We start from the raw sequence: 25021 nt of genomic DNA, 5'->3' as shown, positions 1-25021 counted from the left end.
ATGCATGTGTTGATTGGATTGGGAAATTCTAAGTGGATGTGGTTGGGGTATCCTCAGGCTGGATCAAAGGGGAAGATGAGGGGCAAAAGGAAGGTTTAGAATCCTGGGGGTTTTGTTTAACCAAGTTTTTCCCAGTCCAGTATTGAGTGAATAAGGTTTAAAATGCCTCATCTGCCCTATAAATGCAAAATGCATTTAGCATGGAAGGCTCCCAAATGACCTTTAGGGACATGGGGAGTTAAACTCTGTGTAAATCCAGTGTAGAGATCCTTGCAATGAGCAATTTGTAACATTGATACATGTTTTATGGCATTTAGTAGTAATTATAAATTCTGCTCTTGGTCATGCATGTGTTGATTTGAGTGGTTGAGATTTCCTGTGGCAGGAACAAAAAGGAGGATTAAGGGGAAATCTGGGGGTTTTGTTTAACCAAGTTTTTCCCAGTCCAGTATTGGTGGTTAATGTTTGAAATGAATCATCTTCTCATCTGCCCTATAAATGCAAAATGCATTTAGCATGGAAAGCTCACAAATGACCTTTAGGGACATGGGGAGTTAAACTCTGTGTAAATCCAGTGTAGACATCCTTGCAAGGAGTAACTTGTAACGTTGGTACATATTTTATGGCATTTAGTAGTAATTGTAAATTCTGCTCTTGGTCATGCATATGTTGATTGGATTGGGAAATTCTAAGTGGATGTGGTTGGGATATCCTGAGGCAGGAACAAAGGGGAGGATGAGGAAGGAAGGAGGTGAAGACATGGGAGCAGGAATTACAGTTCCAGGTAGGAATGTTTGGCTCCTCCCCTGGGCGGAGCATCTCCCCATGGGATGCTGGGATTGGATCAGCCAGGCAGGGACACTCATTGGCCCATGAACAGAAGATAATTAGTAATGAATGGCCCATTAACAGATAGATATCTCCTGGAGGGAGGATTGATTGTGGAAGAGATAAAGAGAACTGCCCAGCGAACAGAAGATAGCTGCTCCACAGATAGGAATGGAACACACACACCCATCTCCAACCTAGGCCAAAAAGCCTGTGTGAAATGTGAAATGTGCTCTCACTGTGCCACTCCCCGTGTGGGGACAAGCAGAGTGACAGCGCTCCCCCTGTGCTGCCCCACAGGAACAGGATGATTGAGCAGTACCACAACCACAGTGACCATTACTGCCTGAACCTGGACAGCGGCATGGTCATCGACAGCTACCGCATGGGCAACGAGGCGCGCTTCATCAACCACAGCTGCAACCCCAACTGTGAGATGCAGAAATGGTGAGCAGAGGGATGGTTCTGCTCCCTGCAAGGCCTGTGTGCCCTGAGAGAGGGAGAACCACTTCAGCTGAGGGGGTCAGATCTAAACACAGGGAGGGGAGTTGTGGTATTCGCATTCTCTGAACAGAGAGACACAGAATTCTCTCTGCCAGGATTTTTCCTGGAGAAGGCAGTGAGAAATTCAGAGAAGAAAACAATTCTTATCTCTGCTTGCTGCTCTTGTTGTTTGGCAAATGAGGAATATATTATGGAGATTGTTTACTAAAAGTGGTTTAATTAGACACTGGTGATGGTTGTTTGGATTGATTGGCCAATTGGGTCAAAGCTGTGTCGTGACTGTCTCAGATGGGTTTTTCTTTAGTATCTTTTTAGTATAGTATCTCTTTAGTGTAATATCTCTTTAGCATAGTATCGTTTTAGTATAATATCTTTTTAGTATAGTATCTCTTTAGTATAGTGTCTCTTTAGCATAGTATCTTTTTAGCATAGTATCTCTTTAGTATAGTATCTCTTTAGCATAATATCTCTTTAGCATAGTATCTTTTTAGCACAGTATCTCTTTAGTATAGTATCTTTTTAGTATAGTATCTCTTTAGTATAGTATCTTTGTAGTATAATATCTCTTTAGTATAGTATCTTTTTAGTATAATATCTCTTTAGCATAGTATCTTTTTAGTATATTATCTCTTTAGTATAGTATCTTTTTAGTATAATATCTCTTTAGTATAGTATCTTTTTAGTATAATATCTCTTTAGTATAGTATCTCTTTAGTATAGTATCTCTTTAGTATAATATCTCTTTAGCATAGTATTTTTTTAGTATAGTATCTCTTTAGTATAGTATCTCTTTAGTATAATATCTTTTTAGTATATCTCTTTAGTATAGTATCTCTTTAGTATAATATCTGTTTAGTATAATATTTCTTTAGTATAGTATCTCTCTCTTTAATACAATATAGTATTAGTGTAATACAGTATAGCTTAATAAAGCATTTGCTCAGCCTCCAGTCAATGGAATCAGAGCCCATCATTCCCTACACTGAGGTCGCCCTGCATCAATAGGGAGTCAGAGCTGGAAATGATCCTTACAGGTGCTCACGTTGCTCAGGAGAAGCTGGGTGGTGTTGGTGAGTGCTGGGTGCTCTGGAGACAGGATCCAGGTTTGCTGGCAGATCCAGCACTGCTGGCTGTCACACTGGGATGTTTCCCTCCCAGCATTACTGGTTATACTGGGGTGTTTCCCTCCCAGTATTGCTGGTTTTCACACTCTTAATCTGCTGCAAAGGTTGAAGCCTGGGTAATGCTCTAAGATCATTTATCTGTATATAAACCTTTTGTTTTTGACAATTCAAATATTTTTTTGAAGCAGGAAAAGAGGAAATTGTGGGATTCCAGCACAGCCTGTGTCATACCAGCACTTAGGAGGAAATAGTGCTGAGGGATTTGTAGTGAGTGATTTGCAGGGGAAGGGCAGATGCTGGAACAGGAGTCACTGTACATCAGAGTAGCTCATGGTTCTCAGATAATTCTAGATTTAAGCAATAGTAAAGATGGAATATTGGGAAGGAAATATTTGTGAGGGTGGGGAGACCCTGGCATTACTACTCTTGTTAAATGTGGTGTTCACTTTTTAGCTTTCCAAGTTTATTGTAAGAGATAAATAAAAGAACTGCACAAGCATAAGCCAGGGCACAGCAGAGGTGTTGCTGCCTGTCTCTAGCACTGCCACTCTGTGCACAAAATATGATTTTATGTTGAATTTTTGGGGAGGAGAGAGGAGGAGCAGCTGTGCTGAGAGAATTGGGATTGTTCAGCCTGGAGAAGCAGAGCTCCAAGTGGCCTAATTGTGTCCTTCTGGTACCTGAAGGAGCTGCAGGAAAGATGGAGAGAGATCGTTTACAAGGGCCTGGAGTGACAGGACAAGGGGCAATGTCTTCCCACTGCCAGCTTAGATGGAATATTGGGAAGGAGGAAATATTCCCTGTGAGGGTGGGGAGACCCTGGCATTACTGCTCTTGTTAAATGTGGTGTTCACTTTTTGGCTTTCACAGTTTATTGTAAGAGATAAATAGAAGAACTGCACAAGCATAAACCAGGGCACAGCAGAGGTGTTGCTGCCTGTCTCTAACATTGCCACTCTGTGCACAAAGATGATTTTATGTGGAATTTTTGGGGTGTTTAAATGGATTTTCCCCTCAGGTCTGTGAATGGCGTGTATCGGATCGGGCTGTATGCGCTGAAGGACATGCCTGCTGGGACTGAGCTCACCTATGACTACAACTTCCACTCATTTAATGTTGAAAAACAGGTAAAAACCCCACTGTGAGACCTTGAAAAATCTCACTAAGGCTTAACAGTTCTGTAAAGTGTAAAAACAATAAAACCTATTGTGTTGTGTTAGGCAGAAAATGTTCATTTTAATATTGAGAGAGGGTTTATTGGATTTTTCTCTTTTTCCTCAAAGCAACTCTGCAAATGTGGCTTTGACAAATGCAGAGGAATAATTGGGGGTAAAAGCCAACGCATGAATGGACTCTCAAGCAAAAGCAACCAGCCTGTGAGCACCCACAGAAGACCTGGGAGGTCGAAAGAGAAGAGGAAGTCAAAGCACAAACTAAAGAAGAGAGTAAGTAGCAAAGACAGAGTTTGGGTGGGTGAGGTTGATGGGAAATCAGTTTGTGCCACCAGACTAAAAATTGGTGGCTTTGTAAATTTTAAACTTGAAACAGAAACCCAAACTTTGAACAGAAATACAACAGAGTAATGCTGCAGGTTCTGTCTCTGCTTTGGCTGCCGTGCTGAGTTCTTGGCACAGCTTTTCCTGTCTATCAGAACAATCTGTTTTCCAGAGGGGCCACATCCCTGAGGAGCCCAGTGAAAGTGTGAACGCCCCAACCAGGCTGACACCTCAGCTGCAGATGAAGCCCATGTCCAACAGGGAGAGGTAAGGGCTGATTTCAGGGGGATTTGCCTCAGAAATGGAGTGCTGTGCAAATACTGATGTGTTCCTGACATTGCTGAGGATGCAGCTTTTAGCTCTCCTTGACCAGCCAGGCTGGAATTCCTCTGCACTGAGCAGACACAGGTTACACCTCTGAATATCCAGCTTTTCCCTCCATTAAAAAATGAATTTTCCAGTAAAAAGCATCTTTTAGTTCTCCTTTAGCAGCCAGGCTGGTAATTCCTCTCCACTGAGCAGACACAGGTTGTACCTTTGAATATCCAGCTTTTCCCTCCATTAAAAAATGAATTTTCCAGTAAAAAGCATCTTTTAGTTCTCCTTTAGCAGCCAGGCCGGAATTCCTCTCCACTGAGGAGAGAATGCACAGGTTGTACCTTTGAATATCCAGCTTTTCCCTCCATTAAAAAATTAATTTTAAAATAATTATAGTTATATAATTATATTATATAACTATATATATATTATATATAATAGTAAAAAGCATCTTTTAGTTCTCCTTTAGCAGCCAGGCTGGAATTCCTCTCCACTGAGGAGAGAATGCACAGGTTGTACCTTTGAATATCCAGCTTTTCCCTCCATTAAAAAATGACTTTTCCAGTGAAAAGAGCTTGTGGAATAGCTGCCTAATCCCTGCAGGAATTTTGTGCTGAAGCACCACGTGTTCCTGGTGCGGAACTGGGAGAAGATCAGGCAGAAGCAGGAGGAGGTGAAGCACAGTGACAGCATGCACAGCTCGTCGCTGTACACGCGCTGGAACGGGATGTGCCGCGACGACGGCAACATCAAATCTGGTGAGGCACACAAAGAGTTAAACTCTGTGTAAATCCATCCTTGGAATGAGTAACTTGCAACCTTGGTGTATATTTGTCTTGGTTTGCTAAGGAAGGCAGGAGTCTCCCATGGAATGGAAAATGCAAATCCTCTCCCTGTGAATTGTAGTTTTGAAATTCAGGCAGTCTCTCAGGCAAAGCAGGAATTACAGTTCTTTACTAGGAAAAATAAAAATGCAAATGTAATAGTACAAAAAAACTATCTATAACACATATCAGCTATTTCACCTATATCAGCTATATTTCACTACTATGTCTAATCTTAAAAATAAATAAAAAAGAAATAAAAAGCGTATCTTTATGACAAAGTTACTTTAACACCACACATATAAAATCCATTTTAATATTTGCAACAAGCCAATATTAAAATATGTGTCTATAACACATATCAGCTATTTCACTTATATCAGCTATATTTCACTACTATGTCTAAGCTTAAAAATAAATAAAAAAGAAATAAAAAGCATATCCTTATAACAAAGTTACTTTAATATCACACATACAGAATCCATTTTAATATTTACAAAAAGCCAATATTATAATATATAACACATACTTTTATCAGTGCTATTTCAGTTATATTAGGTATGTTTCACTACTGTGTCTAAGCTTAATTAGCAACAGAAATAAAAACTACATCTTTATGACAAAGTTACTTTAACACCACACATAAAAAATCCATTTTAAGATTTGCAAAAAGCCAATGTTATAATATATATCTATAACACATACTTATATCAGCTATTTCACCTATATCAGCTGTATTTCACTACTATGTCTAATCTTAAAAATAAATAAAAAAGAAATAAAAAGCGTATCTTTATGACAAAGTTACTTTAATATCACACATACAGAATCCATTTTAATATTTACAAAAAGCCAATATTATAATATATAACACATACTTATATCAGTGCTATTTCAGTCATATTAGGTATATTTCACTACTGTGTCTAAGCTTAATTTGCAACAGAAATAAAAACTACATCTTTATGACAAAGTTACTTTAACACCACACATAAAAAATCCATTTTAAGATTTGCAAAAAGCCAATGTTATAATATATATCTATAACACATATCAGCTATTCCACCTATATCAGCTATATTTCACTACTATGTCTAATCCTTAAAATAAATAAAAAAGAAATAAAAAGCGTATCTTTATGACAAAGTTACTTTAATGTCACACATACAGAATACATTTTAATATTTGCAAAAGCCAATATTATAATATGTATCTATAACACATATCAGCTATTTTACTTATATCAGCTATATTTCACTACTATGTCTAAGCTTAAAAATAAAAAAAAATAAAAAAGAAATAAAACCCATATATTTACAACAAAGTTCCTTTAACACCACACATACAGAATCCATTTTAATATTTTCAAAAAGCCAATATTATAATATGTACCTATAACACATATCAGCTATTTCACTACTATGTCTAAGTTTAATTCGCAACAGAAATAAAAACCGTATCTTTATAACAGTTGCTTTAACACCACACATATAGAAACCATTTTAATATTTGCAACAAGCCAATATTATAATATGTATCTGTAGCACATATCAGCTATTTCAGTTATATCAGCTATTTCACTTCTATGTCTAAGTTTAATTAACGACAGAATTAAAAACCGTATCTTTACAACAAGGTTACTTTAACACCACACATACAGAATCCAGTTTAATATTTACTACAAAAAGCCAATATTATAATATGTATCTATAACATATTTCACTACTATGTCTAAGCTTAATTAGCAACAGAAATAAAAACCGTATCTTTACAACAAGGTTACTTTAACACCACACATTAAAAATCCATTTTAATATTTGCAAAAAGCCAATATTGTAATGTGTATTTCTTACACATATCAGCTATTTCAGTTATATCAGCTATTTCAGTTATATCAGCTATTTCAACTTCTATGTCTAAGTTTAATTAATGACAATTAAAACCCGTGTCTTTACAACAAGGTTACTTTAACACCACCCGTATAAAATCCAGTTTAATATTTACAAAAAGCCAATATTATAACACCACACATACAGAATCCAGTTTAATATTTACAAAAAGCCAATATTATAATATGTATCTATAACACATATCAGCTATTTCAGTTATATCAGCTATTTCACTACTATGTCTAAGTTTAATTAATGACAATTAAAACCTGTATCTTTACAACAAGGTTACTTTAACACCACACATACAGAATCCAGTTTAATATTTGCAAAAAGCCAATATTATAATATGTATCTATAACATATTTCACTACTATGTCTAAGCTTAATTAGCAACAGAAATAAAAACCGTATCTTTATAACAGTTACTTTAACACCACACATATAGAATCCATTTTAATATTTGCAAAAAGCCAATATTACAACGCCACACATACAGAATCCAGTTTAATATTTGCAACAAGCCATCATTATAATATGTATCTGTAACACATATCAGCTATTTCAGTTATATCAGCTATTTCACTTGTATGTCTAAGTTTAATTAATGACAATTAAAACCCGTATCTTTACAACAAGGTTACTTTAACACCACACATATAAAATCCATTTTAATATTTGCAAAAAGCCAATATTATAATATGTATCTATAACACATATCAGCTATTTCACTATTATGTCTAAGCCTAATTAGCAACAGAAATAAAAACTGTATCTTTATAACAGTTACTTTAACACCACACATATAGAATCCATTTTAATATTTGCAAAAAGCCAATATTATAACACCACACATACAGAATCCAGTTTAATATTTGCAACAAGCCAATATTAAAATATGTATCTGTAACACATATCAGCTATTTCAGTTATATCAGCTATTTCACTTCTATGTCTAAGTTTAATTAATGACAATTAAAACCCGTGTCTTTACAACAAGGTTACTTTAACACCACACATTAAAAATCCATTTTAATATTTGCAAAAAGCCAATATTGTAATGTGTATTTCTTACACATATCAGCTATTTCAGTTATATCAGCTATTTCAACTTCTATGTCTAAGTTTAATTAACGACAGAATTAAAAACCGTATCTTTACAACAAGGTTACTTTAACACCACACATTAAAAATCCATTTTAATATTTGCAAAAAGCCAATATTATAACACCACACATATAAAATCCATTTTAATATTTGCAAAAAGCCAGTATTATAATATGTATCTGTAACACATATCAGCTATTTCAGTTATATCAGCTATTTCACTTCTATGTCTAAGTTTAATTAATGACAATTAAAACCCGTATCTTTACAACAAGGTTACTTTAACACCACACATACAGAATCCAGTTTAATATTTACTACTAAAAGCCAATATTATAATGTGTATCTATAACACATATCAGCTATTTCACTCACATCAGCAATATTTCACTACTATATCTAAGTTTAAAAATAAATTAAAAAATTTTTAAAATGTATCTTTACAACAAAGTTACTTTAACACCACACATTAAAAATCCATTTTAATATTTGCAAAAAGCCAATATTATAATATGTATCTATAACACATATCAGCTATTTCAGTTATATCAGCTATTTCAACTTCTGTGTCTAAGCTTAATTAACGACAGAATTAAAAACCATATCTTTACAACAAGGTTACTTTAACACCACCCGTATAAAATCCAGTTTAATATTCACACAGAGCCAGTTTTGTGAGGTGTTTGTGTGCTGTGCTCCTCTCCCAGACGTGTTCATGACCCAGTTCTCGGCGCTGCAGACGGCGCGCTCGGTGCGGACGCGGCGCTTGGCGGCGGCCGAGGAGAACCTCGAGGTGGCTCGAGCCGCCCGCCTGGCCCAGATCTTCAAGGAGATCTGTGACAGCATCATAGCCTACAAAGGTGAAGGTGATTCTCTTTAAAAATATCTCCGTGGGTATGTTTTCAAGCTCTGGGAATAGGAAATGCTGGGAAAATAGGGGGTGTTAAATCACTCCTTATTGAAGTTGGAAGGGAGACGACCCACCTTGTGTTGGTCAGCATCTGTCAGATCTCAAGATCTCAGTCCTGAGATGCTGAGCCACCGAGACCCTGGGGGGGCTCGGGACTCCTAGAATGTTGCCAGAAGTGTCTAGTAGCTAGACTTTAACCCTACACAGGAGACGACAAAGATGAGGGCTTCACCGAGATGAATGGTGAAGGGATTAGTTAATTAGAGAGTGAGACACAGAGTTTAAGATTTATGTACAGGGGGGTTTAGAAGAGTAAGATAGAAGAATTGAAGTGTGTCCTGTCCTCCTTCTGTTCCTCTTCTCCTCCATCTTCTTTGGCCACGGTAGCACCTTTAGATTAGTTATTGCTGAGAGTACATCGAGTTATAAGAGTAGATGGTATTGGAGAAAAATGATAAATATTGTATACGTCACAATAGGTATAAAGATACGTGGCTGCCCGGGAGGGCAGAGACAGTGTGCTCATGGCTGACTGCTGAGCGGATCTTTGTTAAGCTGAAAGAACATCTTTTAGATAAACAATTAATAAACATAAAACCAAAAAGAAGAACTGAAACCTCTTCTCGTCCTTCGACCCGCGGGCTGCCCCAAAGCCACCCCCGGGCCTTCCAGGCCCCTCAAACAGCCGAGATAAACCGGACAAGCATCGACTCCACTTTATTGATCAATCAGGCACCTTTTATAACAGTGTTAATTCACTTCATGCATATTGCAAAATCTGAGCTCACAATAGGCCAGAGATTACACACCAACTCCTCCTTACGTTTCCAATACCAAGATTTGGGTTCTCAAAATTATTCTTGCTTTCCCAAAACAGCCAAAGATAGAACATCCACTTGTTATGAGAAAGCTGCCTGAGAACTCTGATGTACAAGGCTCTCAAGGCCTTCATGTTTGTCACCTTTACTTGTAATTAAAAATAACCTGAGAACCTCTGCTGTTCACAGAAACAGGCTGTGAGAACCTGCTCCTCACAGCTGCCTTCTAGGCCATCCCTGAAAAAATCTCCAACAACTCCTATTCTTTAAAACTTCTTCCCAATAATCCTTTAGCCTCAACCCCCCTGCTTTACCACCCAAATCTGCAGATGTTGCTGTCCTATGAAACTGATTTTTCAAAATTCCAGAAAAAATCAGAAACTGTCATCCTTGTGCTACCTGTACTGCAGTTACAGGCACCAACATGTAGAACTGCAGAAGCATTTCAATTCCCCGTGGCTCAGATAACAGAAAAGCCTTTTTTTTAACCCAGATTGAATGTTGTTAGTTGCTTTTCTTTGGAAGTTTCACTCCAGTGATGTCACCAAGCTCTGTTCCTGTTGCAGACTCCTCCAGGCAGGCGCTGGCAGCTCCTCTCCTGAACCTGCCCCCAAAGAAAAAGTAAGTGCTGCCTTCCCAGAGCTGCTTTCTCTGGTGGATTTGCACAGTGGGAATTGCTGCTCAGCCTGACATTGTGCCAACATTCCTGTTGTAGAAATGCAGACTATTACGAAAAGATCTCTGACCCCTTGGACCTTGCCACGATTGAGAAGCAGATCCTGACCGGTTACTACAAAACTGTGGAAGCTTTTGATGGGGACATGCTGAAGGTCTTCAGGAATGCAGAGGTGAGGCTCTGTCTGGCTGAAAGCTGCTGCACTGGCAGCAGGGGTGTGCCCTCCTTTAATGCTCTTACAGAAGTAAAGGAAGAAATTTATTCTGGAGGAAGAGAACTTGTGCTGATCCATTCCTGATGAGGGCTCAGTAGCAAATCATGAACCTTTGACTGCCTTGGGTCACAGAGAAGGTCAAGGATACTCGTGAATAGCTGATTTAAAGAAATTTCTCCTTCTTTTGGAAGGGATACCCTGTTTTTCAGTGTGAGGTGTCATGGAATCACAGAATGATGGAATGGTTTCATCTGGAAGAGACCTTAAAGCTCATCCCATTCCACCCCTGCAATGTGCAGGGACACCTTCCACTACCCCAGGCTGCTCCAAGCTCTGTCCAGCCTGGCCTGGAACCCTTCCAGGGATCCAGGGGCAGCCACAGCTTCTCTGGGCACCTGTGCCAGGGCCTGCCCACCCTCACAGGGAATATATCCCATATATCCAACCTAAATTTTCCTTTTTCCAGTTTGAACCCATTCCCCCTTGTCCTGTCACTCCAGTTCCTGATGAACAGTCCCTCTCCAGCTTCCCTGGAGCCCCTTCAGACCCTGCAATGGGCTCTGAGGTCTCCACACAACCTTCTCTTCTCCAGACTGAACATTCCCAGCTGTCCTAGCCTGGCTTCAGTCCCCTCAGCAGCTTTGTGGCCACCTCTGGACTTGCTCCAGCATTTCCATGTCCTTCTTACATTGTGGGTCCTGGAACTGGACACAGCACCTCAGGTGGAGTCTCAGGAGAGCAGAGCAGAGAGGAAAAATCCATTTCCTTGATCTGCTGCCCATGTTCCTTGGATGCAGCCCAGGACAGTGGTGGTTTCTGGGCTGGGAGCACACAGGGCCAGGGCACGTTGAGTTTTTGGTCACCCATCACCCCAAATCCTCCTCCCAGGGCTGCTCTCAGGTCCTCCCCTGCCTGTGTCACATCCATGCACCTGCTGGCCAGAGTCAGGAGGGAGATGGAGACTTCACCCCAGGTTTGGGGCTGCAGCTGTAGAGAGAACACCTCCCTGGAGCTAAATAGGAAATAAAGCACTTTTTGGTGACTTTTTGGGGAAATACTATGGCAGGAAATCCCTGATGGGGCTGACATTCACCAGCTGTGCAAGGCCTACTACAACAATGGCCAGAATCATGAGGGAGATGGAGAGGCCGCCCCAGCTTTGGGGCTGCAGCTATAAGGAAAACCCCTCCCAGGTGCTAAAGGGGAAATAAAGCGTTTTTGAGGGGATTTTCTGTTGGTTTTTATAGAAATACTATGGCAGGAAGTCCCTGCTGGGGTGGGCATTCACCAGCTGTGCAAGGCCTACTGGTGCTCTTGCCAGGATCAGGAGGGAGATGGAGAGGCCACCAGGCCTCCCAGGTGTACACAGACAGGAACTAAACTGGACAGGACTTGGAAATAAAGCACTTTTTGAGGCTTTTTCTGATTTTTGCAGAAATACTATGACAGGAAGTCCCCAACAGGGCGGGACGTGTGCTGCCTGCGCAAGGCCTACTACTACTATGAGAGTAGAGTCAGGAGGGAGATGGAGAGGCTGCCCCAGGTTTGGGGCTGCATCTGTAGGGAGAACCTCTCCCAGGAGCTAAATAGGAAATAAAGCACTTTTTTGGGGTTTTTTTGGCAATTGTTGCAGAAATACTATGTCAGGAAGTCCCCAACGGGGTGGGCTGCGCAACGCCTACTCCAGTGCTGGCCAGAGTCATGAGGGAGTTGGAGAGGCCACCAGCCTCCCAGGTGTGCATGGAGAGCAGTTGAACAGGATAGGACTTGGAAATAAAGCTTCTTTTGGGTTTTTTTTGTGATTTTTGCAGAAATACTATGTCAGGAAGTTCCCAACGGGGCGGGACGTGTGCTGGCTTGACAAGGCCTACTCCAGTGCTGGCCAGAGTCATGAGGGAGATGGAGAGGCCACCAGGCCTCTCAGGTGTACACAGACAGGAACTAAACAGGACAGGACTTGGAAATAAAGCAATTTTTGGGGGTTTTTTTGTGATTTTTGCAGAAATACTACGGCAGGAAGTCCCCAACGGGGCGGGACGTGTGCTGGCTGCACAAGGCCTACTCCAGTGCTGGCCAGAGTCATGAGGGAGTTGGAGAGGCCACCAGCCTCCCAGGTGTGCATGGAGAGCAGCTGAACAGGATAGGACTTGGAAATAAAGCACTTTTTGGGTTTTTTGTGATTTTTGCAGAAATACTATGACAGGAAGTCCCCAACAGGGCGGGACATGTGCCGCCTGCGCAAGGCCTACTACTACTATGAGAGTAGAGTCAGGAGGGAGATGGAGAGGCTGCCCCAGGTTTGGGGCTGCATCTGTAGGGAGAACCTCTCCCAGGAGCTAAATAGGAAATAAAGCACTTTTTTGGGGTTTTTTTGGCAATTGTTGCAGAAACACTATGTCAGGAAGTCCCCAACGGGGTGGGCTGCGCAACGCCTACTCCAGTGCTGGCCAGAGTCATGAGGGAGATGGAGAGGCCCCCAGCCTCCCAGATGTGCATGGAGAGCAGCTGAACAGGATAGGACTTGGAAATAAAGCTTCTTTTTGGGTTTTTTTTGTGATTTTTCCAGAAATACTACGGCAGGAAGTCCCCAACGGGACGGGACGTGTGCTGGCTTCACAAGGCCTACTCCAGTGCTGGCCCGAGTCATGAGGGAGATGGAGAGGCCACCAGGCCGCTCAGGTGTACACAGACAGGAACTAAACAGGACAGGACTTGGAAATAAAGCACTTTTTGGGTTTTTTGTGATTTTTGCAGAAATACTACGGCAGGAAGTCCCCAACAGGGCGGGACGTGTGCCGCCTGCGCAAGGCCTACTACTACTATGAGAGTAGAGTCAGGAGGGAGATGGAGAGGCTGCCCCAGGTTTGGGGCTGCATCTGTAGGGAGAAGCCCTCCCAGGTGTGCACAGACAGGAGCTAAACAGGAAATAAAGCTTTTTGGGGTTTTTTTGTGATTTTTGCAGAAATACTATGGCAGGAAGTTCCTGACAGGGCGGGACGTGTGCTGGCTTGACAAGGCCTACTCCAGTGCTGGCCAGAGTCATGAGGGAGATGGAGAGGCCACCAGGCCTCCCAGGTGTACACAGACAGGAACTAAACAGGGCAGGAGTTGGAAATAAAGCACTTTTTGGGTTTTTTTGTGATTTTTGCAGAAATACTACAGCAGGAAGTCCCCAACAGGGCAGGGCGTGTGCTGGCTTCCCAAGGCCTGCTACAATGCTGGCCAGAGTCATGAGGGAGATGGAGAGGCCACCAGCCTCCCAGGTGTGCATGGAGAGCAGCTGAACAGGATAGGACTTGGAAATAAAGCTTCTTTTGGGTTTTTTTTTGTGATTTTTGCAGAAATACTATGGCAGGAAGTCCCTGACGGGGCGGGACATGTGCTGGATTCAGTACTACCGTGCTGGCCAGAGTCATGAGGGAGATGGAGAGGCCACCAGGCCTCCCAGGTGTACACAGACAGGAACTAAACAGGGCAGGAGTTGGAAATAAAGCACTTTTTGGGTTTTTTTTTGTGATTTTTGCAGAAATACTATGGCAGGAAGTCCCCGACGGGGCGGGACGTGTGCCGCCTGCGCAAGGCCTACTACAACGCGCGGCACGAGGCCTCGGCCCAGATCGATGAGATCGTGGGGGAGACGGCGAGCGAGGCCGACAGCAGCGAGACCTCGGTGTGTGACAAGGACAACGGGCACGAGAAGGACGAGGACGTCATCCGCTGCATCTGCGGCCTCTACAAGGATGAGGGGCTCATGATCCAGTGTGAAAAGTGCATGGTGGGTGTTGGGTGTTGCTGGGTTTTGGGTGTTTGGAGACACAAGCAGTGCTGGGTTGCTGTGAGATTTTTTATTGCATTAATAAATCAGTCTGGAAGGCAAAGACACTTCTGTTGCATGGAGATCTTGTCTGTGTGCTGACGTGGTGTGAAATAGTTGATAGAAAATCTTGAATTTCCTCTGCGAAGTTTATTTTTTTTGCTTTCCTTAATATTTTTTGAGAAAATGCAGTTTACAACTATAATCTGTGGCAGGACTTTGTGACTGAGCTGTACCTGTTTTTCCAGGTGTGGCAGCACTGTGACTGCATGGGTGTGAACTCGGATGTTGAGCACTACCTGTGTGAGCAGTGTGAACCTCGAGCTGTGAACAGGGTAAAACAAAACTCTCCTTCCTATCACTCTTATAAATCTCCAGCAGCTCCTTAGGGGTTTAGTTTGTATTTGTGTTTTGAATTTCTATCTTTTGGGATTGGTGAAGCTTCCTTGACTTAGGTTCAGTTCCATGAGGGGTCAGTTTTTCTCTGCTTTTTTCTCCGTTTCCCTCTGTGTATTTCCATAGGGTGGTGTGGGAATGGGAAAGATAGAAATCTTCACAGACTCAAGAAGGTTCGATTTGTAGCCTTTGAAGAAGCCTAAATAAAAGCAAAAGACACAAACCTTGAACAGAAAAATCATAAATTTATGCTTTTATAGTTATAAGTAAGAATATTCCTTAAGTAAGAAAATCTATATCTATAATACATCCATATACACATATATAAAAACATATATATAATATCTATAATATATATAATAAAAACATATATATTATATCTATAATATATATAATAGGTATGATTAATATAATATACTATATTAAATATATTTCTAATGTATATTAAATAAGATGATAAAAATTTTTGTAGTATAGTAATAATATAATTGTATAAAATAAGCTAAAAATTTAGATGTTATAATAAAAACATATGTAATATGTTCCATATTACATACATGTAATAAGACCTTATTAGACAAAAATATCCACGTTACAATGAAAAGAAATAAAAGTGATAAATCAAAAAAGGAAAATAAACTCTGTTAACATCAGCCTATTGGGTCAGAAAGTTATATAACACCTTATAATTAAAAAAACCTATAACCTACTATTTCCTGTGTTATAAATCTCACAACTCCCTTTCTTTTTCCCTGCAGGAGGTTCCCATGATCCCTCGGCCCCACTATGCCCAGCCTGGCTGTGTTTATTACATCTGCCTCCTGAGGGATGATCTGCTGCTGCGCCAAGGTGGGTGCTGCCTCTGGGGCCAGCAGAGTGCAGGGACCTCTGGCATCACCCTGGCACAAATGCTTTTGATTTTTCACAAGTGGAAGCTGCCAGTTGTGCCATTACCCTGTCAAAAATACTTTCATTTTTCCCAAATGGGAGCTGCCATTTGTGGCAAAAATATTTTCATTTTTCCCAAGTGGAAGATGCCGCTTGTACCATTACTCTGTCAAAAATAATTTCATTTTTCACAAGTGGAAGCTGCCACTTGTGCCATTGCACTGGCAAAAATACTTTCATTTTTCACAAAAAAAGCTGCCACTTGTGCCATTACTCTGGCACAAACACTTCCATTTTTCACAAGTGGAAACTGCCACTTGTGGCAAAAATACTTTCATTTTTCACAAGTGGAAGCTGTCACTTATGCCACTACCCTGGCAAAAATACTTTCATTTTTCCCAAATGGGAGCTGCCATTTGTGGCAAAAATATTTTCATTTTTCCCAAGTGGAAGCTGCCACTAGAGGCAAAAATACTTTGATTTTTCACAAGTGGAAGCTGCCACTTGTGCCACTTCTGGCAAAAATACTTTCATTTTTCCCAAGTGGAAGCATTTCTCACAAGTGGATGTTGCCACTTTGTGGCATTACTCTGTCAAAAATACTTCCATTTTTCCCAAATGGGAGCTGCCATTTGTGGCAAAAAAACTTTCATTTTTCCCAGGTGGAAGCTGCCCCTTGTGCCATTACCCTGTCAAAAATACAAAAATACTTTCATTTTTCACAAGTGGAAGCTGCCACTTTGTACCATTACTCCGTCAAAAATAATTTAATTTTTCACAAGTGGAAACTGCTACTTGTGCCATTACCTTCACAAAAATAATTTGATTTTTCCCAAGTGGAAGCTGCCACTTGTGCCATTACTCTGGCACAAACACTTCCATTTTTCACAAGTGGAAACTGCCACTTGTGGCAAAAATATTTTCATTTTTCACAAGTGGAAGCTGCCACTTGTGGCAAAAATACTTTTGATTTTTCACAAGGGGAAGCTGCCACTTGTAGCATTACCCTGTCAAAAATACTTTCATTTTTTCCAGGTGGAAGCTGCCACTTGTGCCATTACTCTGTCAAAAGTACTTGCATTTTTCCCAAATGGGAGCTGCCCTTGTGGCAAAAATACTTTCATTTTTCACAAGTGAAGGCTGCCACTTGTGTCATTACTCTGGGAAAAATACTTTGATTTTTCACAAGTGGAAGCTGCCAGTTGTGGCAAAAATACTTTGATTTTTCACAAGTGAAAGCTGAAGCTGCCACTTGTACCATTACTCTGGCACAAACACTTCCATTTTTCACAAGTGGAAGCTGCCACTTGTGGCAAAAATATTTTCATTTTTCACAAGTGGAAGCTGCCACTTGTGGCAAAAATACTTTTGATTTTTCACAAGGGGAAGCTGCCACTTGTAGCATTACCTTGTCAAAAATACTTGCATTTTTTCCAAGTGGAAGCTGCCACTTGTGCCATTACTCTGTCAAAAGTACTTGCATTTTTCCCAAATGGGAGCTGCCACTTGTGGCAAAAATACTTTGATTTTTCACAAGTGGAAGCTGCCAGTTGTGGCAAAAATACTTTGATTTTTCACGAGTGAAAGCTGCCACTTGTGCCATTACTCTGGCAAAAAAACTTTCATTTTTCACAAGTGGAAGCTGCCACTTGTACCATTACTCTGGCAAAAATAATTTAGTTTTTCAAAGTAGAAGCTCCCACTTTGTGGCGTTACTCTGGCAAAAATACTTCCATTTTTCACTGCTCTCTCTGCAGTGCTGGGAGTGATACACAATCAGAATTCTCACAGGCTGTTGATGAAGAAATATTAATTAGCACAGGGTTGTCCTGGCCAGGGGAGGATGATGCTGAGCCAACTGCTGGTAGTTAACATTTAGAAGTAAAGGCCAAAAAGCTGTTTGACCTCCAGTATTTTAGTGCAGAATGGGCATTAAAACATCCAGCTCGTTGCTTGTGTGTTCCCTAAAGCTTATCTCCTCTGAACTGTGCTCTGAATTCCTGAATCTCTCCAAGGCAGCCACACAATTCACCTCACTGATTATGGTTTTTTAAATTTCATCCTACAGATAGAAGGCTAGAAAAAACCCTTTATCATTATCAGGAAACTGCTCTTGAATGAGTGAAACCAGCTGATAAGTTTGCTGGAGGGGAATAGGAGAGCTTTCAGGAAAATGGGGAATTTAGAAAAAGGTCAGAAAGCAGCGTATTCATGATCCCATCTGCAGGATTCTGGAATTTGCATTCAGTTCTCCTTGCTGGGTGTTGCTCTGCATTGTCTGTTCTGCCCAGAGTTCAGCCTTTGGGTTTCTCTTCTTTGACTTCAAGGGCTGTATCAGAACTTGCTTTTATATTTTCTTTTTAAATGGATGATGTTTTATCAGGGGCTTGTGGCATCTTCCAGGTGTTCAGAGCATTAAGATCATTTCTGTCACAAGTGTGTTCAATTTTCCTTGTGTGTCTCTGAGCTGATCTTGGTGACCTTAATTAGAGAAATGTCCCTCTGTGGGACATTGCTGAGCTCTGTGTGCCACCAGCAGGGGACAAAGGGACCAAACTGCAGCTTCAGGGCACCTCTGCAGGCCCAGGGAGCAGATGAAGCAAATTCCACCCCAAGGTGCTGGAACAGAACATGCAGCTCCAGCAGGGGAAGGGGAAATCCTTGGGCTTGTTGATTTTCCCACCCTGAATCCTTTTTACTGTGCTGTGGGTGTATCAGGCAGCTTGGACTGTGGCAAAACCAGCTTTTTACTCCCTCTGGTGTCTACAGGGCCTCATAATTCCACATTCTCACAAAACCATGCTCTGCAGCCCCTCAGTGTGTGTGGTTTATATTTTCCTGGGAGCTGTGCACTGAGTGCCTGCCCAGGAGGAGCTGCACCCTGAGCAGCAGTTCCCAGCTTGAGAGCTGATGTTCTGGAGCAACAAGACTGAAAATGAGATGTGTGAGAAAGACCAAATCCCTCTCAGAGGGATCTCAGGGATGGTTGCAGAACTTGTTTCTTCATTTTTTTGGCAATTCTGCTGGAAGTTGTTGAGTGTTACGCCACTGCAAAAATTCCCTAATAGCTAAACTCAGGAGATGATGCAAATAAAACAGATCTGATCCATTCCATCCCATGGAGCTCTGTCTTGGGTAGGAATTGATAGAATGGATCCTGGAAAACCCACCTAGCCAGAAATTCTAACAAATCATCATCCCTGATGCACCAGCAACAAGTGCTCTGATTTTTCCTTGGAAACTTCATTTTTGAGGCAGAATATCAGTATAAACTGGAATTGAAATCAAGTTTCCTGATATTTACAGCAAGAGTTACATCTCCTTCTGAATGCTCCTTTTTCAGTCAGGCACAATAAATGCTGGAGAAGCTTTCTTCTCATGGGAGAGGTGGGGAAGAAGAGTTGAAAAAAGCTGGTTTAAAATTAGGTGGTTTAAAATGGAATAGTTTTATTTACATTCTACTTGGGGCCAGTAGCTCCTCTCAGTATGTTCCTTGTATTCTAAAAGTCTTTTAAGGAACCCACCTCTCTAATTTCTTTAGAAATTACCCTTAAAGTTGTAAAGGGAAGCTGTTGTTATGCCAGTTTTAGGTCAGAGGGGAAGAAGACACCAAGCTCTGTGGTGTGGTCAGAATGCTGAGGGAAGGGATGGACAGGCTGGAGAGGTGGGACCACGTGAACATCATGAAATTTAGGTTGGATTTATGGAAGAAATTTCTCTTTATGAGTCCTTAGGATCATCTTTTAAACTTAGACAAGATTGATAAATGAGATTATATGAATGAAAATATAATGTGCTTCACTTTAATCCTGAATCTGGTTATAGCAGAAATGGGGTGTGGAAGACCCTGGGGCCATGTTGTGGTTCCCTGGCATTTTTTCCCAAACCTGCTAATGAACAACACCAATATCCATGGAAGGAAAACAGACATTACTGCACATACACAAAAACAGGGGAAAAAATAGGGAAAACAACTCCCAGGAATCATTGTAATTTAATGGAAAGGTGAGAAAAATGTTCTAGCTGAGTCAAAAGGGCAAAGGGAGTGTCAGAAATTGTTATGCACAAAATAGCAGAGGGATTGTGCCCTTCTGTAACCTCCAGGGTGTCTGTCTGCCCTGTGCTGCTCTGACATCCCACTGCCTGTAAAAACAAAGATAACAAAGATAATCTGATCTGGATCATCTTTTCTGTGCACAGAGTCTGCCCAGGTGATTTGGAGGGTGAGCGATGAAGGTCTGTGAAATGTGGCTGAGGAAGGGGCAAGGATGCAGAAATCAGGGAGCAAACAGAAATTAGCTGGCAACAGTTAAACTCTAGGAAGGATTTTTTCACAAAATCATGACTAGACTGTGGCAAGCCTTGGAGAGGTCAGAGTAGAAATGGTTCCAAAAAAGATTAGACAAATACTTGGAAGAAGGATTAATTCCCAAAGCCTTTGGCTCTGAAACAGAAAAGCAGCAGGGACAGCACAGGGAGGTTTTCCTTGGCTCTCTCCTCCTGCCAGCCAGAACATTCTGCTGTGTGACCTCTGCTCCTGCCCAGGGGAGCTTTTATGACTTGGGACCTCCCAGGTTTTGGTCATTTTGAGGTAAATAACAGAAAAAATGGAATCTCCTGCCAGCCCTGGAAGTGCTTAAGGGCAGGTGGGATGGAGCTCTGGGCAGCTTGGTCTGGTGGAAGATAACTCTGCACATGGCAGGGGGGTGGGTCTGGATGATCTTTAAAATCCTTTCCAGCCCAGGTAATTTTGGGATTTCACAGGTCAGAGCAGAGAAATCAAGGAATTAATTCACTTACACGACAAAATGAATAAATTTAAGCTTAGGGTTTGTCCTTGGGAAACGCTTTTTGATTGCCAGCAGTGCCAGTTTGTTCAGTCCTTTTTGTATTCTCTTTACCTTTCCTGAGCTCTACATCTCATTGGAATTCTGCTGGAATAACCAAAGGCTTGGGGCTTCTCAGGACAGGATTTTCTTAATAGTAACCTCCTCTCTCACAGATTTATTGCAGCCATCACTAATTCCTACACCTTTTCTTAGTCATGACTGACATGTTTACATATCCTGAGGTTTGTCATGGTTTTGATCACCATATCCTGAGGTTTGTCATGGTTTTGATCCCTCACAGGTTGCTGGTTTCAGTCTGGCATGGAAAGCTGTGGCTATTTTTTCTGTAAAGCTGCAGTGAAAAACATCTGAGCGCTCTTGGCAGCTTGTGCAGCGCGTTCATGTCATTCCTTACAACCCAGCATTAGGTTGTGCTCATTTTACTGATTATTCCCTGTGGTTCTGAGGCCAGGCTGCTCACAGGTGTGTCCTTTGTGCCCTGGCCAGGTGACTGCGTGTACCTGATGAGGGACAGCCGCAGGACCCCCGACGGGCACCCGGTGCGGCAATCGTACCGCCTGCTGTCCCACATCAACCGCGACAAGCTCGACATCTTCCGCATCGAGAAGCTCTGGAAGAACGAGAAGTGAGTGCCAGCCAGCCTGGGAGTTGGAGCCATCCCACTGGCCTGCCTGCCAAAGAACAGGAATTGTGTGGCAGTCTCACCTTTAGGATGTAGGATTGAGCAAGGTGCAGGTGCAGAGGTTGGGAATTCCCAGCTGGAGCTGGTGCTCTGCAGCTGCACAGTGGAAACGTGAGGTTGGAGGTTTAAGCAAAGGATCAGAGACGGAAATGGATGGATTTCCTCAGTGTTGGAACAGGCAGTGACAGCTGTGCTGGCCAGTCACAGTCTGCTGTGCCCATGGAAACCACACTGGAGTTGTGCTCCACAACTGCATGGTGGAAATCCATGAGGTTGGAGGTTTAAGCAGAGGATCAGAGACAGAAATGGATGGATTTCCTCAATGTTGGAACAGGCTGTGGATGCAGTGACAGCTGAGCTGTACTCTGATCAGTCACAGTCTGCTGTGCCCATGGAAATCATGCTGGAGTTGTGCTCCACAACTGCATGGTGCAAATCCATGAGGCTGGAGGTTTAATCAAAGGATCAGAGACAGAAATGGATTAATTTCCTCAGTGTTGGAACAGGCAGTGACAGCTGTGCTGTGCCCATGGAAACCACACTGGAGTTGTGCTCCACAACTGCATGGTGGAAATACATGAGGTTGGAGGTTTAATCAAAAGATCAGAGATAGAAATGGAGGGATTTCCTAAGTGTTGGAGCAGATTGTGGATGCAGTGACAGCTGTGCTGTGCTCTGATCAGTCACAGTCTGCTGTGCCCATGGAACCACACTGGAGTTGTGCTCCACAACTGCATGGTTGGAAACACTTGAGAGTTTAAGCACAGGGATCAGAGATGGAAATGGATGGGTTTCCTCAGTGTTGGAGCAGATGGATGCAGTGACAGCTGTGCTGTGCCCATGGAAATCATGCTGGAGTTGTGCTCCACAACTGCATGGTTGGAAATCCATGAGGTTGGAGGTTTAATCAAAGGATCAGAGACGGAAATTGATGGATCTCTTCAATGTTGGAACAGGCAGTGACAGCTGTGCTGTGCCATGGCCACTCACTCTGCTGTGCCCATGGAACCACACTGGGAGGGTTTCCCCTCACTGCAGGCAGGCAGTGGAACATGGAATTTGTGTGACACTGCTGTTCAAGTGCAAGAGAGGGAACTCAGAGCAAAGCAGGGGATGGAGTGAGCTGTGTCCTGGGCTGATGGGTGTTTGTGTCCCCTCTGCCCCCTCAGGGAGGAGCGCTTTGCCTTTGGCCACCACTATTTCCGTCCGCACGAAACGCACCATTCCCCGTCTCGCAAGTTCTACCACAACGAGCTCTTCCGGGTGCCCCTGTATGAAATCATCCCCTTGGAGGCCGTGGTGGGCACCTGCTGTGTGCTAGACCTCTACACCTACTGCAAAGGTGGGAATTAAACACATCCCTGAGCATTTGGGCACTGAGCTGTGGTGGTTTAACCCCTGCTGGAAGCTCAGCACTACCCAGCCACTCGCTGGGATGGGAGGGAACTGGAAAAAGTTAAACCCAAGGGGTTGGGATAAAAACAGTTTAATGGTTGAAATAGATTAAAATATTGTAGTAATAATAATGATAGCAATAGTAGTAATAAAATAGGAGGTTACAGAAAGAGAGAGAGGGGTCCAGTATCTGAAGGGGATAGAAGGAAGGTGAGAGAGGCTCTTAATCATGACAGGACAAGAGGGAATGGCTTCAACCTGAAAAAGAGGCAATTTAGGTTGGATACACAGAGGAAATTCTTGCCTGTGAGGGTGGGCAGGCCCTAGCACAGGTTGCACAAAGCTGTGGCTGCCCCTGGATCCCTGGCAGTGTCCAAGCCAGGCTGGATGGGGATGGAGCAACCTGGGATAATGGAAGGTGTCCCTGCCCATGGCAGGGTGGGATGGGAGGAGATTTAAGGTCCCTCCCAGCCCAAAGCACTCCATGATTCTGTGAATAAACCCCAGGGAGCACAAGTGATGCCCAGTGCAGCCACTCCCCAGCACAAATTGGGGATCCCAGCCACCCCCACTGGGCTGGACACTCCCTGGTGTGGAACACCCTGGGGTCAGCAGGGCCAGCACAGGGACACTCTGTGGTGTGGAACATCCTGGGGTCAGCAGGGCCAGCCTGGGGTCAGCAGGGCCAGCACAGGGACACTGTGGTGTGGAACACCCTGGGGTCAGCAGGGCCAGCACAGGGACACTCTGTGGTGTGGAACACCCTGGGGTCAGCAGGGCCAGCCTGGGGTCAGCAGGGCCAGCACAGGGACACTCTGTGGTGTGGAACATCCTGGGGTCAGCAGGGCCAGCACAGGGACACTCCCTGGTGTGGAACATCCTGGGGTCAGCAGGGCCAGCACAGGGACACTCTGTGGTGTGGAACATCCTGGGATGATCCTCCCCAGAGCAGGGGACCCTGGAGGGTGCTGGGCTGAGGGTGAGCACTGCTGGGCACCAGCCAACACCATCCTTACCCTCAACAGGCACTGGGACAAATCCACTCTGTTCTGGAAGCAGGGACATGCCCTGGAGCAGTTGCTGCTGTCCAAAGGCTGTGGGGGCGTTTGTGTGGCTCAGAGCTGCCCAAAAGCTGAGGCTTTGCCCTGGGACAGGGATTCCTGTTTGAAGGGGGAAGAGAAAATGCTGTCAGTTGATATTTGTGTCTGTGAAAGTTTGGGAAGTGTTTGATCCGAGTATGCAGGTTCTCCCCTCAAAGTGACCCTGCTGTGGTTCTGAGTGAGAGAGCAAACAGAGACACTCTGACAGCTCACTCCCAGTGTGATAAACCACATTTCCCCCTCAGTCCATGACTGTTTTCTCCTTGTTCTGGTGCCAGGGAGGCCGAAGGGCGTGAAGGAGCAGGATGTTTACATCTGTGATTACCGCCTGGACAAATCTGCTCACCTCTTCTACAAGATCCACCGCAACCGCTACCCCGTGTGCACCAAGCCCTACGCCTTCGACCACTTCCCCAAGAAACTCACGCCCAAGAGGGATTTCTCTGTGAGTGGCTCTGCTCTCAGCCTCCTCACCTGGTTTTGGGAGGCTGGAGGGAGTTCTGGAAAGCTCCTGAGTGTTGATAAATGAAGCTTGGTCAGGCAGAGGGAGCTGATGCTTTAGGTGGGGGTCGGGCTCTGCTCCCAAGGAACAACGGGCAGGAAAAGAGGAAAAGGCCTCAAGTTGTGCCATGAGAGGCTCAGGTTGGACATCAGGAGGAGTTTCTTCATGGAAAGGGTGGTCAGGCCTTGGCAGGGAGGTTTGGAGTCCCCATCCAAACCTCCCTTCAGACCCAAAGAGATTTGGGATCCCTATCCAAACCTCCCTCCAAACCCAGGAAAGTTTGGAGTCCCCATCCAAACCTCCCTCCAAATCCAGAGAGTTTTGGGATCCCCATCCAAACCTCATCCAAATCCAGGAAAGTTTGGGGTCCCCATCCAAACCTCCCTCCAAACCCAGAGAGTTTTGGGGTCCCCATCCAAACCTCCCATCCAAATCCAGAGAGTTCTGGAGTCCCCATCCAAACCTCCCTTTGAATCCAGAGTTTTGGGGTCCCCATCCAAACCTCCCTTTGAATCCAGAGTTTTGGGGTCCCCATCCAAACCTCCCTCCAAATCCAGGAAAGTTTGGAGTCCCCATCCAAACCCAGAAAGTTTTGGAGTCCCCATCCAAACCTCCCTCCAAACCCAGAGCATTTTGGGATCCCTATCCAAATCTCCCTCCAAACCCAGAGAGTTTTGGAGTCCCCA

The 25021-nt window shown here is 43.2% G+C and overlaps 1 protein-coding gene across 1 annotated transcript in view; it reads left to right on the top strand.

Moving 5' to 3' along the window:
- Positions 1-25021, top strand: part of ASH1L (ASH1 like histone lysine methyltransferase) — a 110022-nt gene that overhangs the window by 80344 nt on the left and 4657 nt on the right. The window contains 14 exon segments of the mRNA XM_074529492.1: positions 1129-1275; positions 3475-3583; positions 3740-3901; positions 4125-4219; positions 4874-5028; positions 8798-8950; positions 10385-10439; positions 10534-10666; positions 14235-14483; positions 14771-14857; positions 15677-15767; positions 21143-21281; positions 22508-22680; positions 24112-24278. Of these exon segments, the coding sequence (XP_074385593.1) occupies positions 1129-1275; positions 3475-3583; positions 3740-3901; positions 4125-4219; positions 4874-5028; positions 8798-8950; positions 10385-10439; positions 10534-10666; positions 14235-14483; positions 14771-14857; positions 15677-15767; positions 21143-21281; positions 22508-22680; positions 24112-24278 (1915 nt within the window).

This window comes from Zonotrichia albicollis, chromosome 30, assembly GCF_047830755.1.
Source record: "Zonotrichia albicollis isolate bZonAlb1 chromosome 30, bZonAlb1.hap1, whole genome shotgun sequence".
NCBI lineage: Eukaryota > Metazoa > Chordata > Aves > Passeriformes > Passerellidae > Zonotrichia > Zonotrichia albicollis.
The sequence above is the reverse complement of the archived record's forward strand: the minus strand, read 5'-3'. Positions and strand labels throughout refer to the sequence as shown.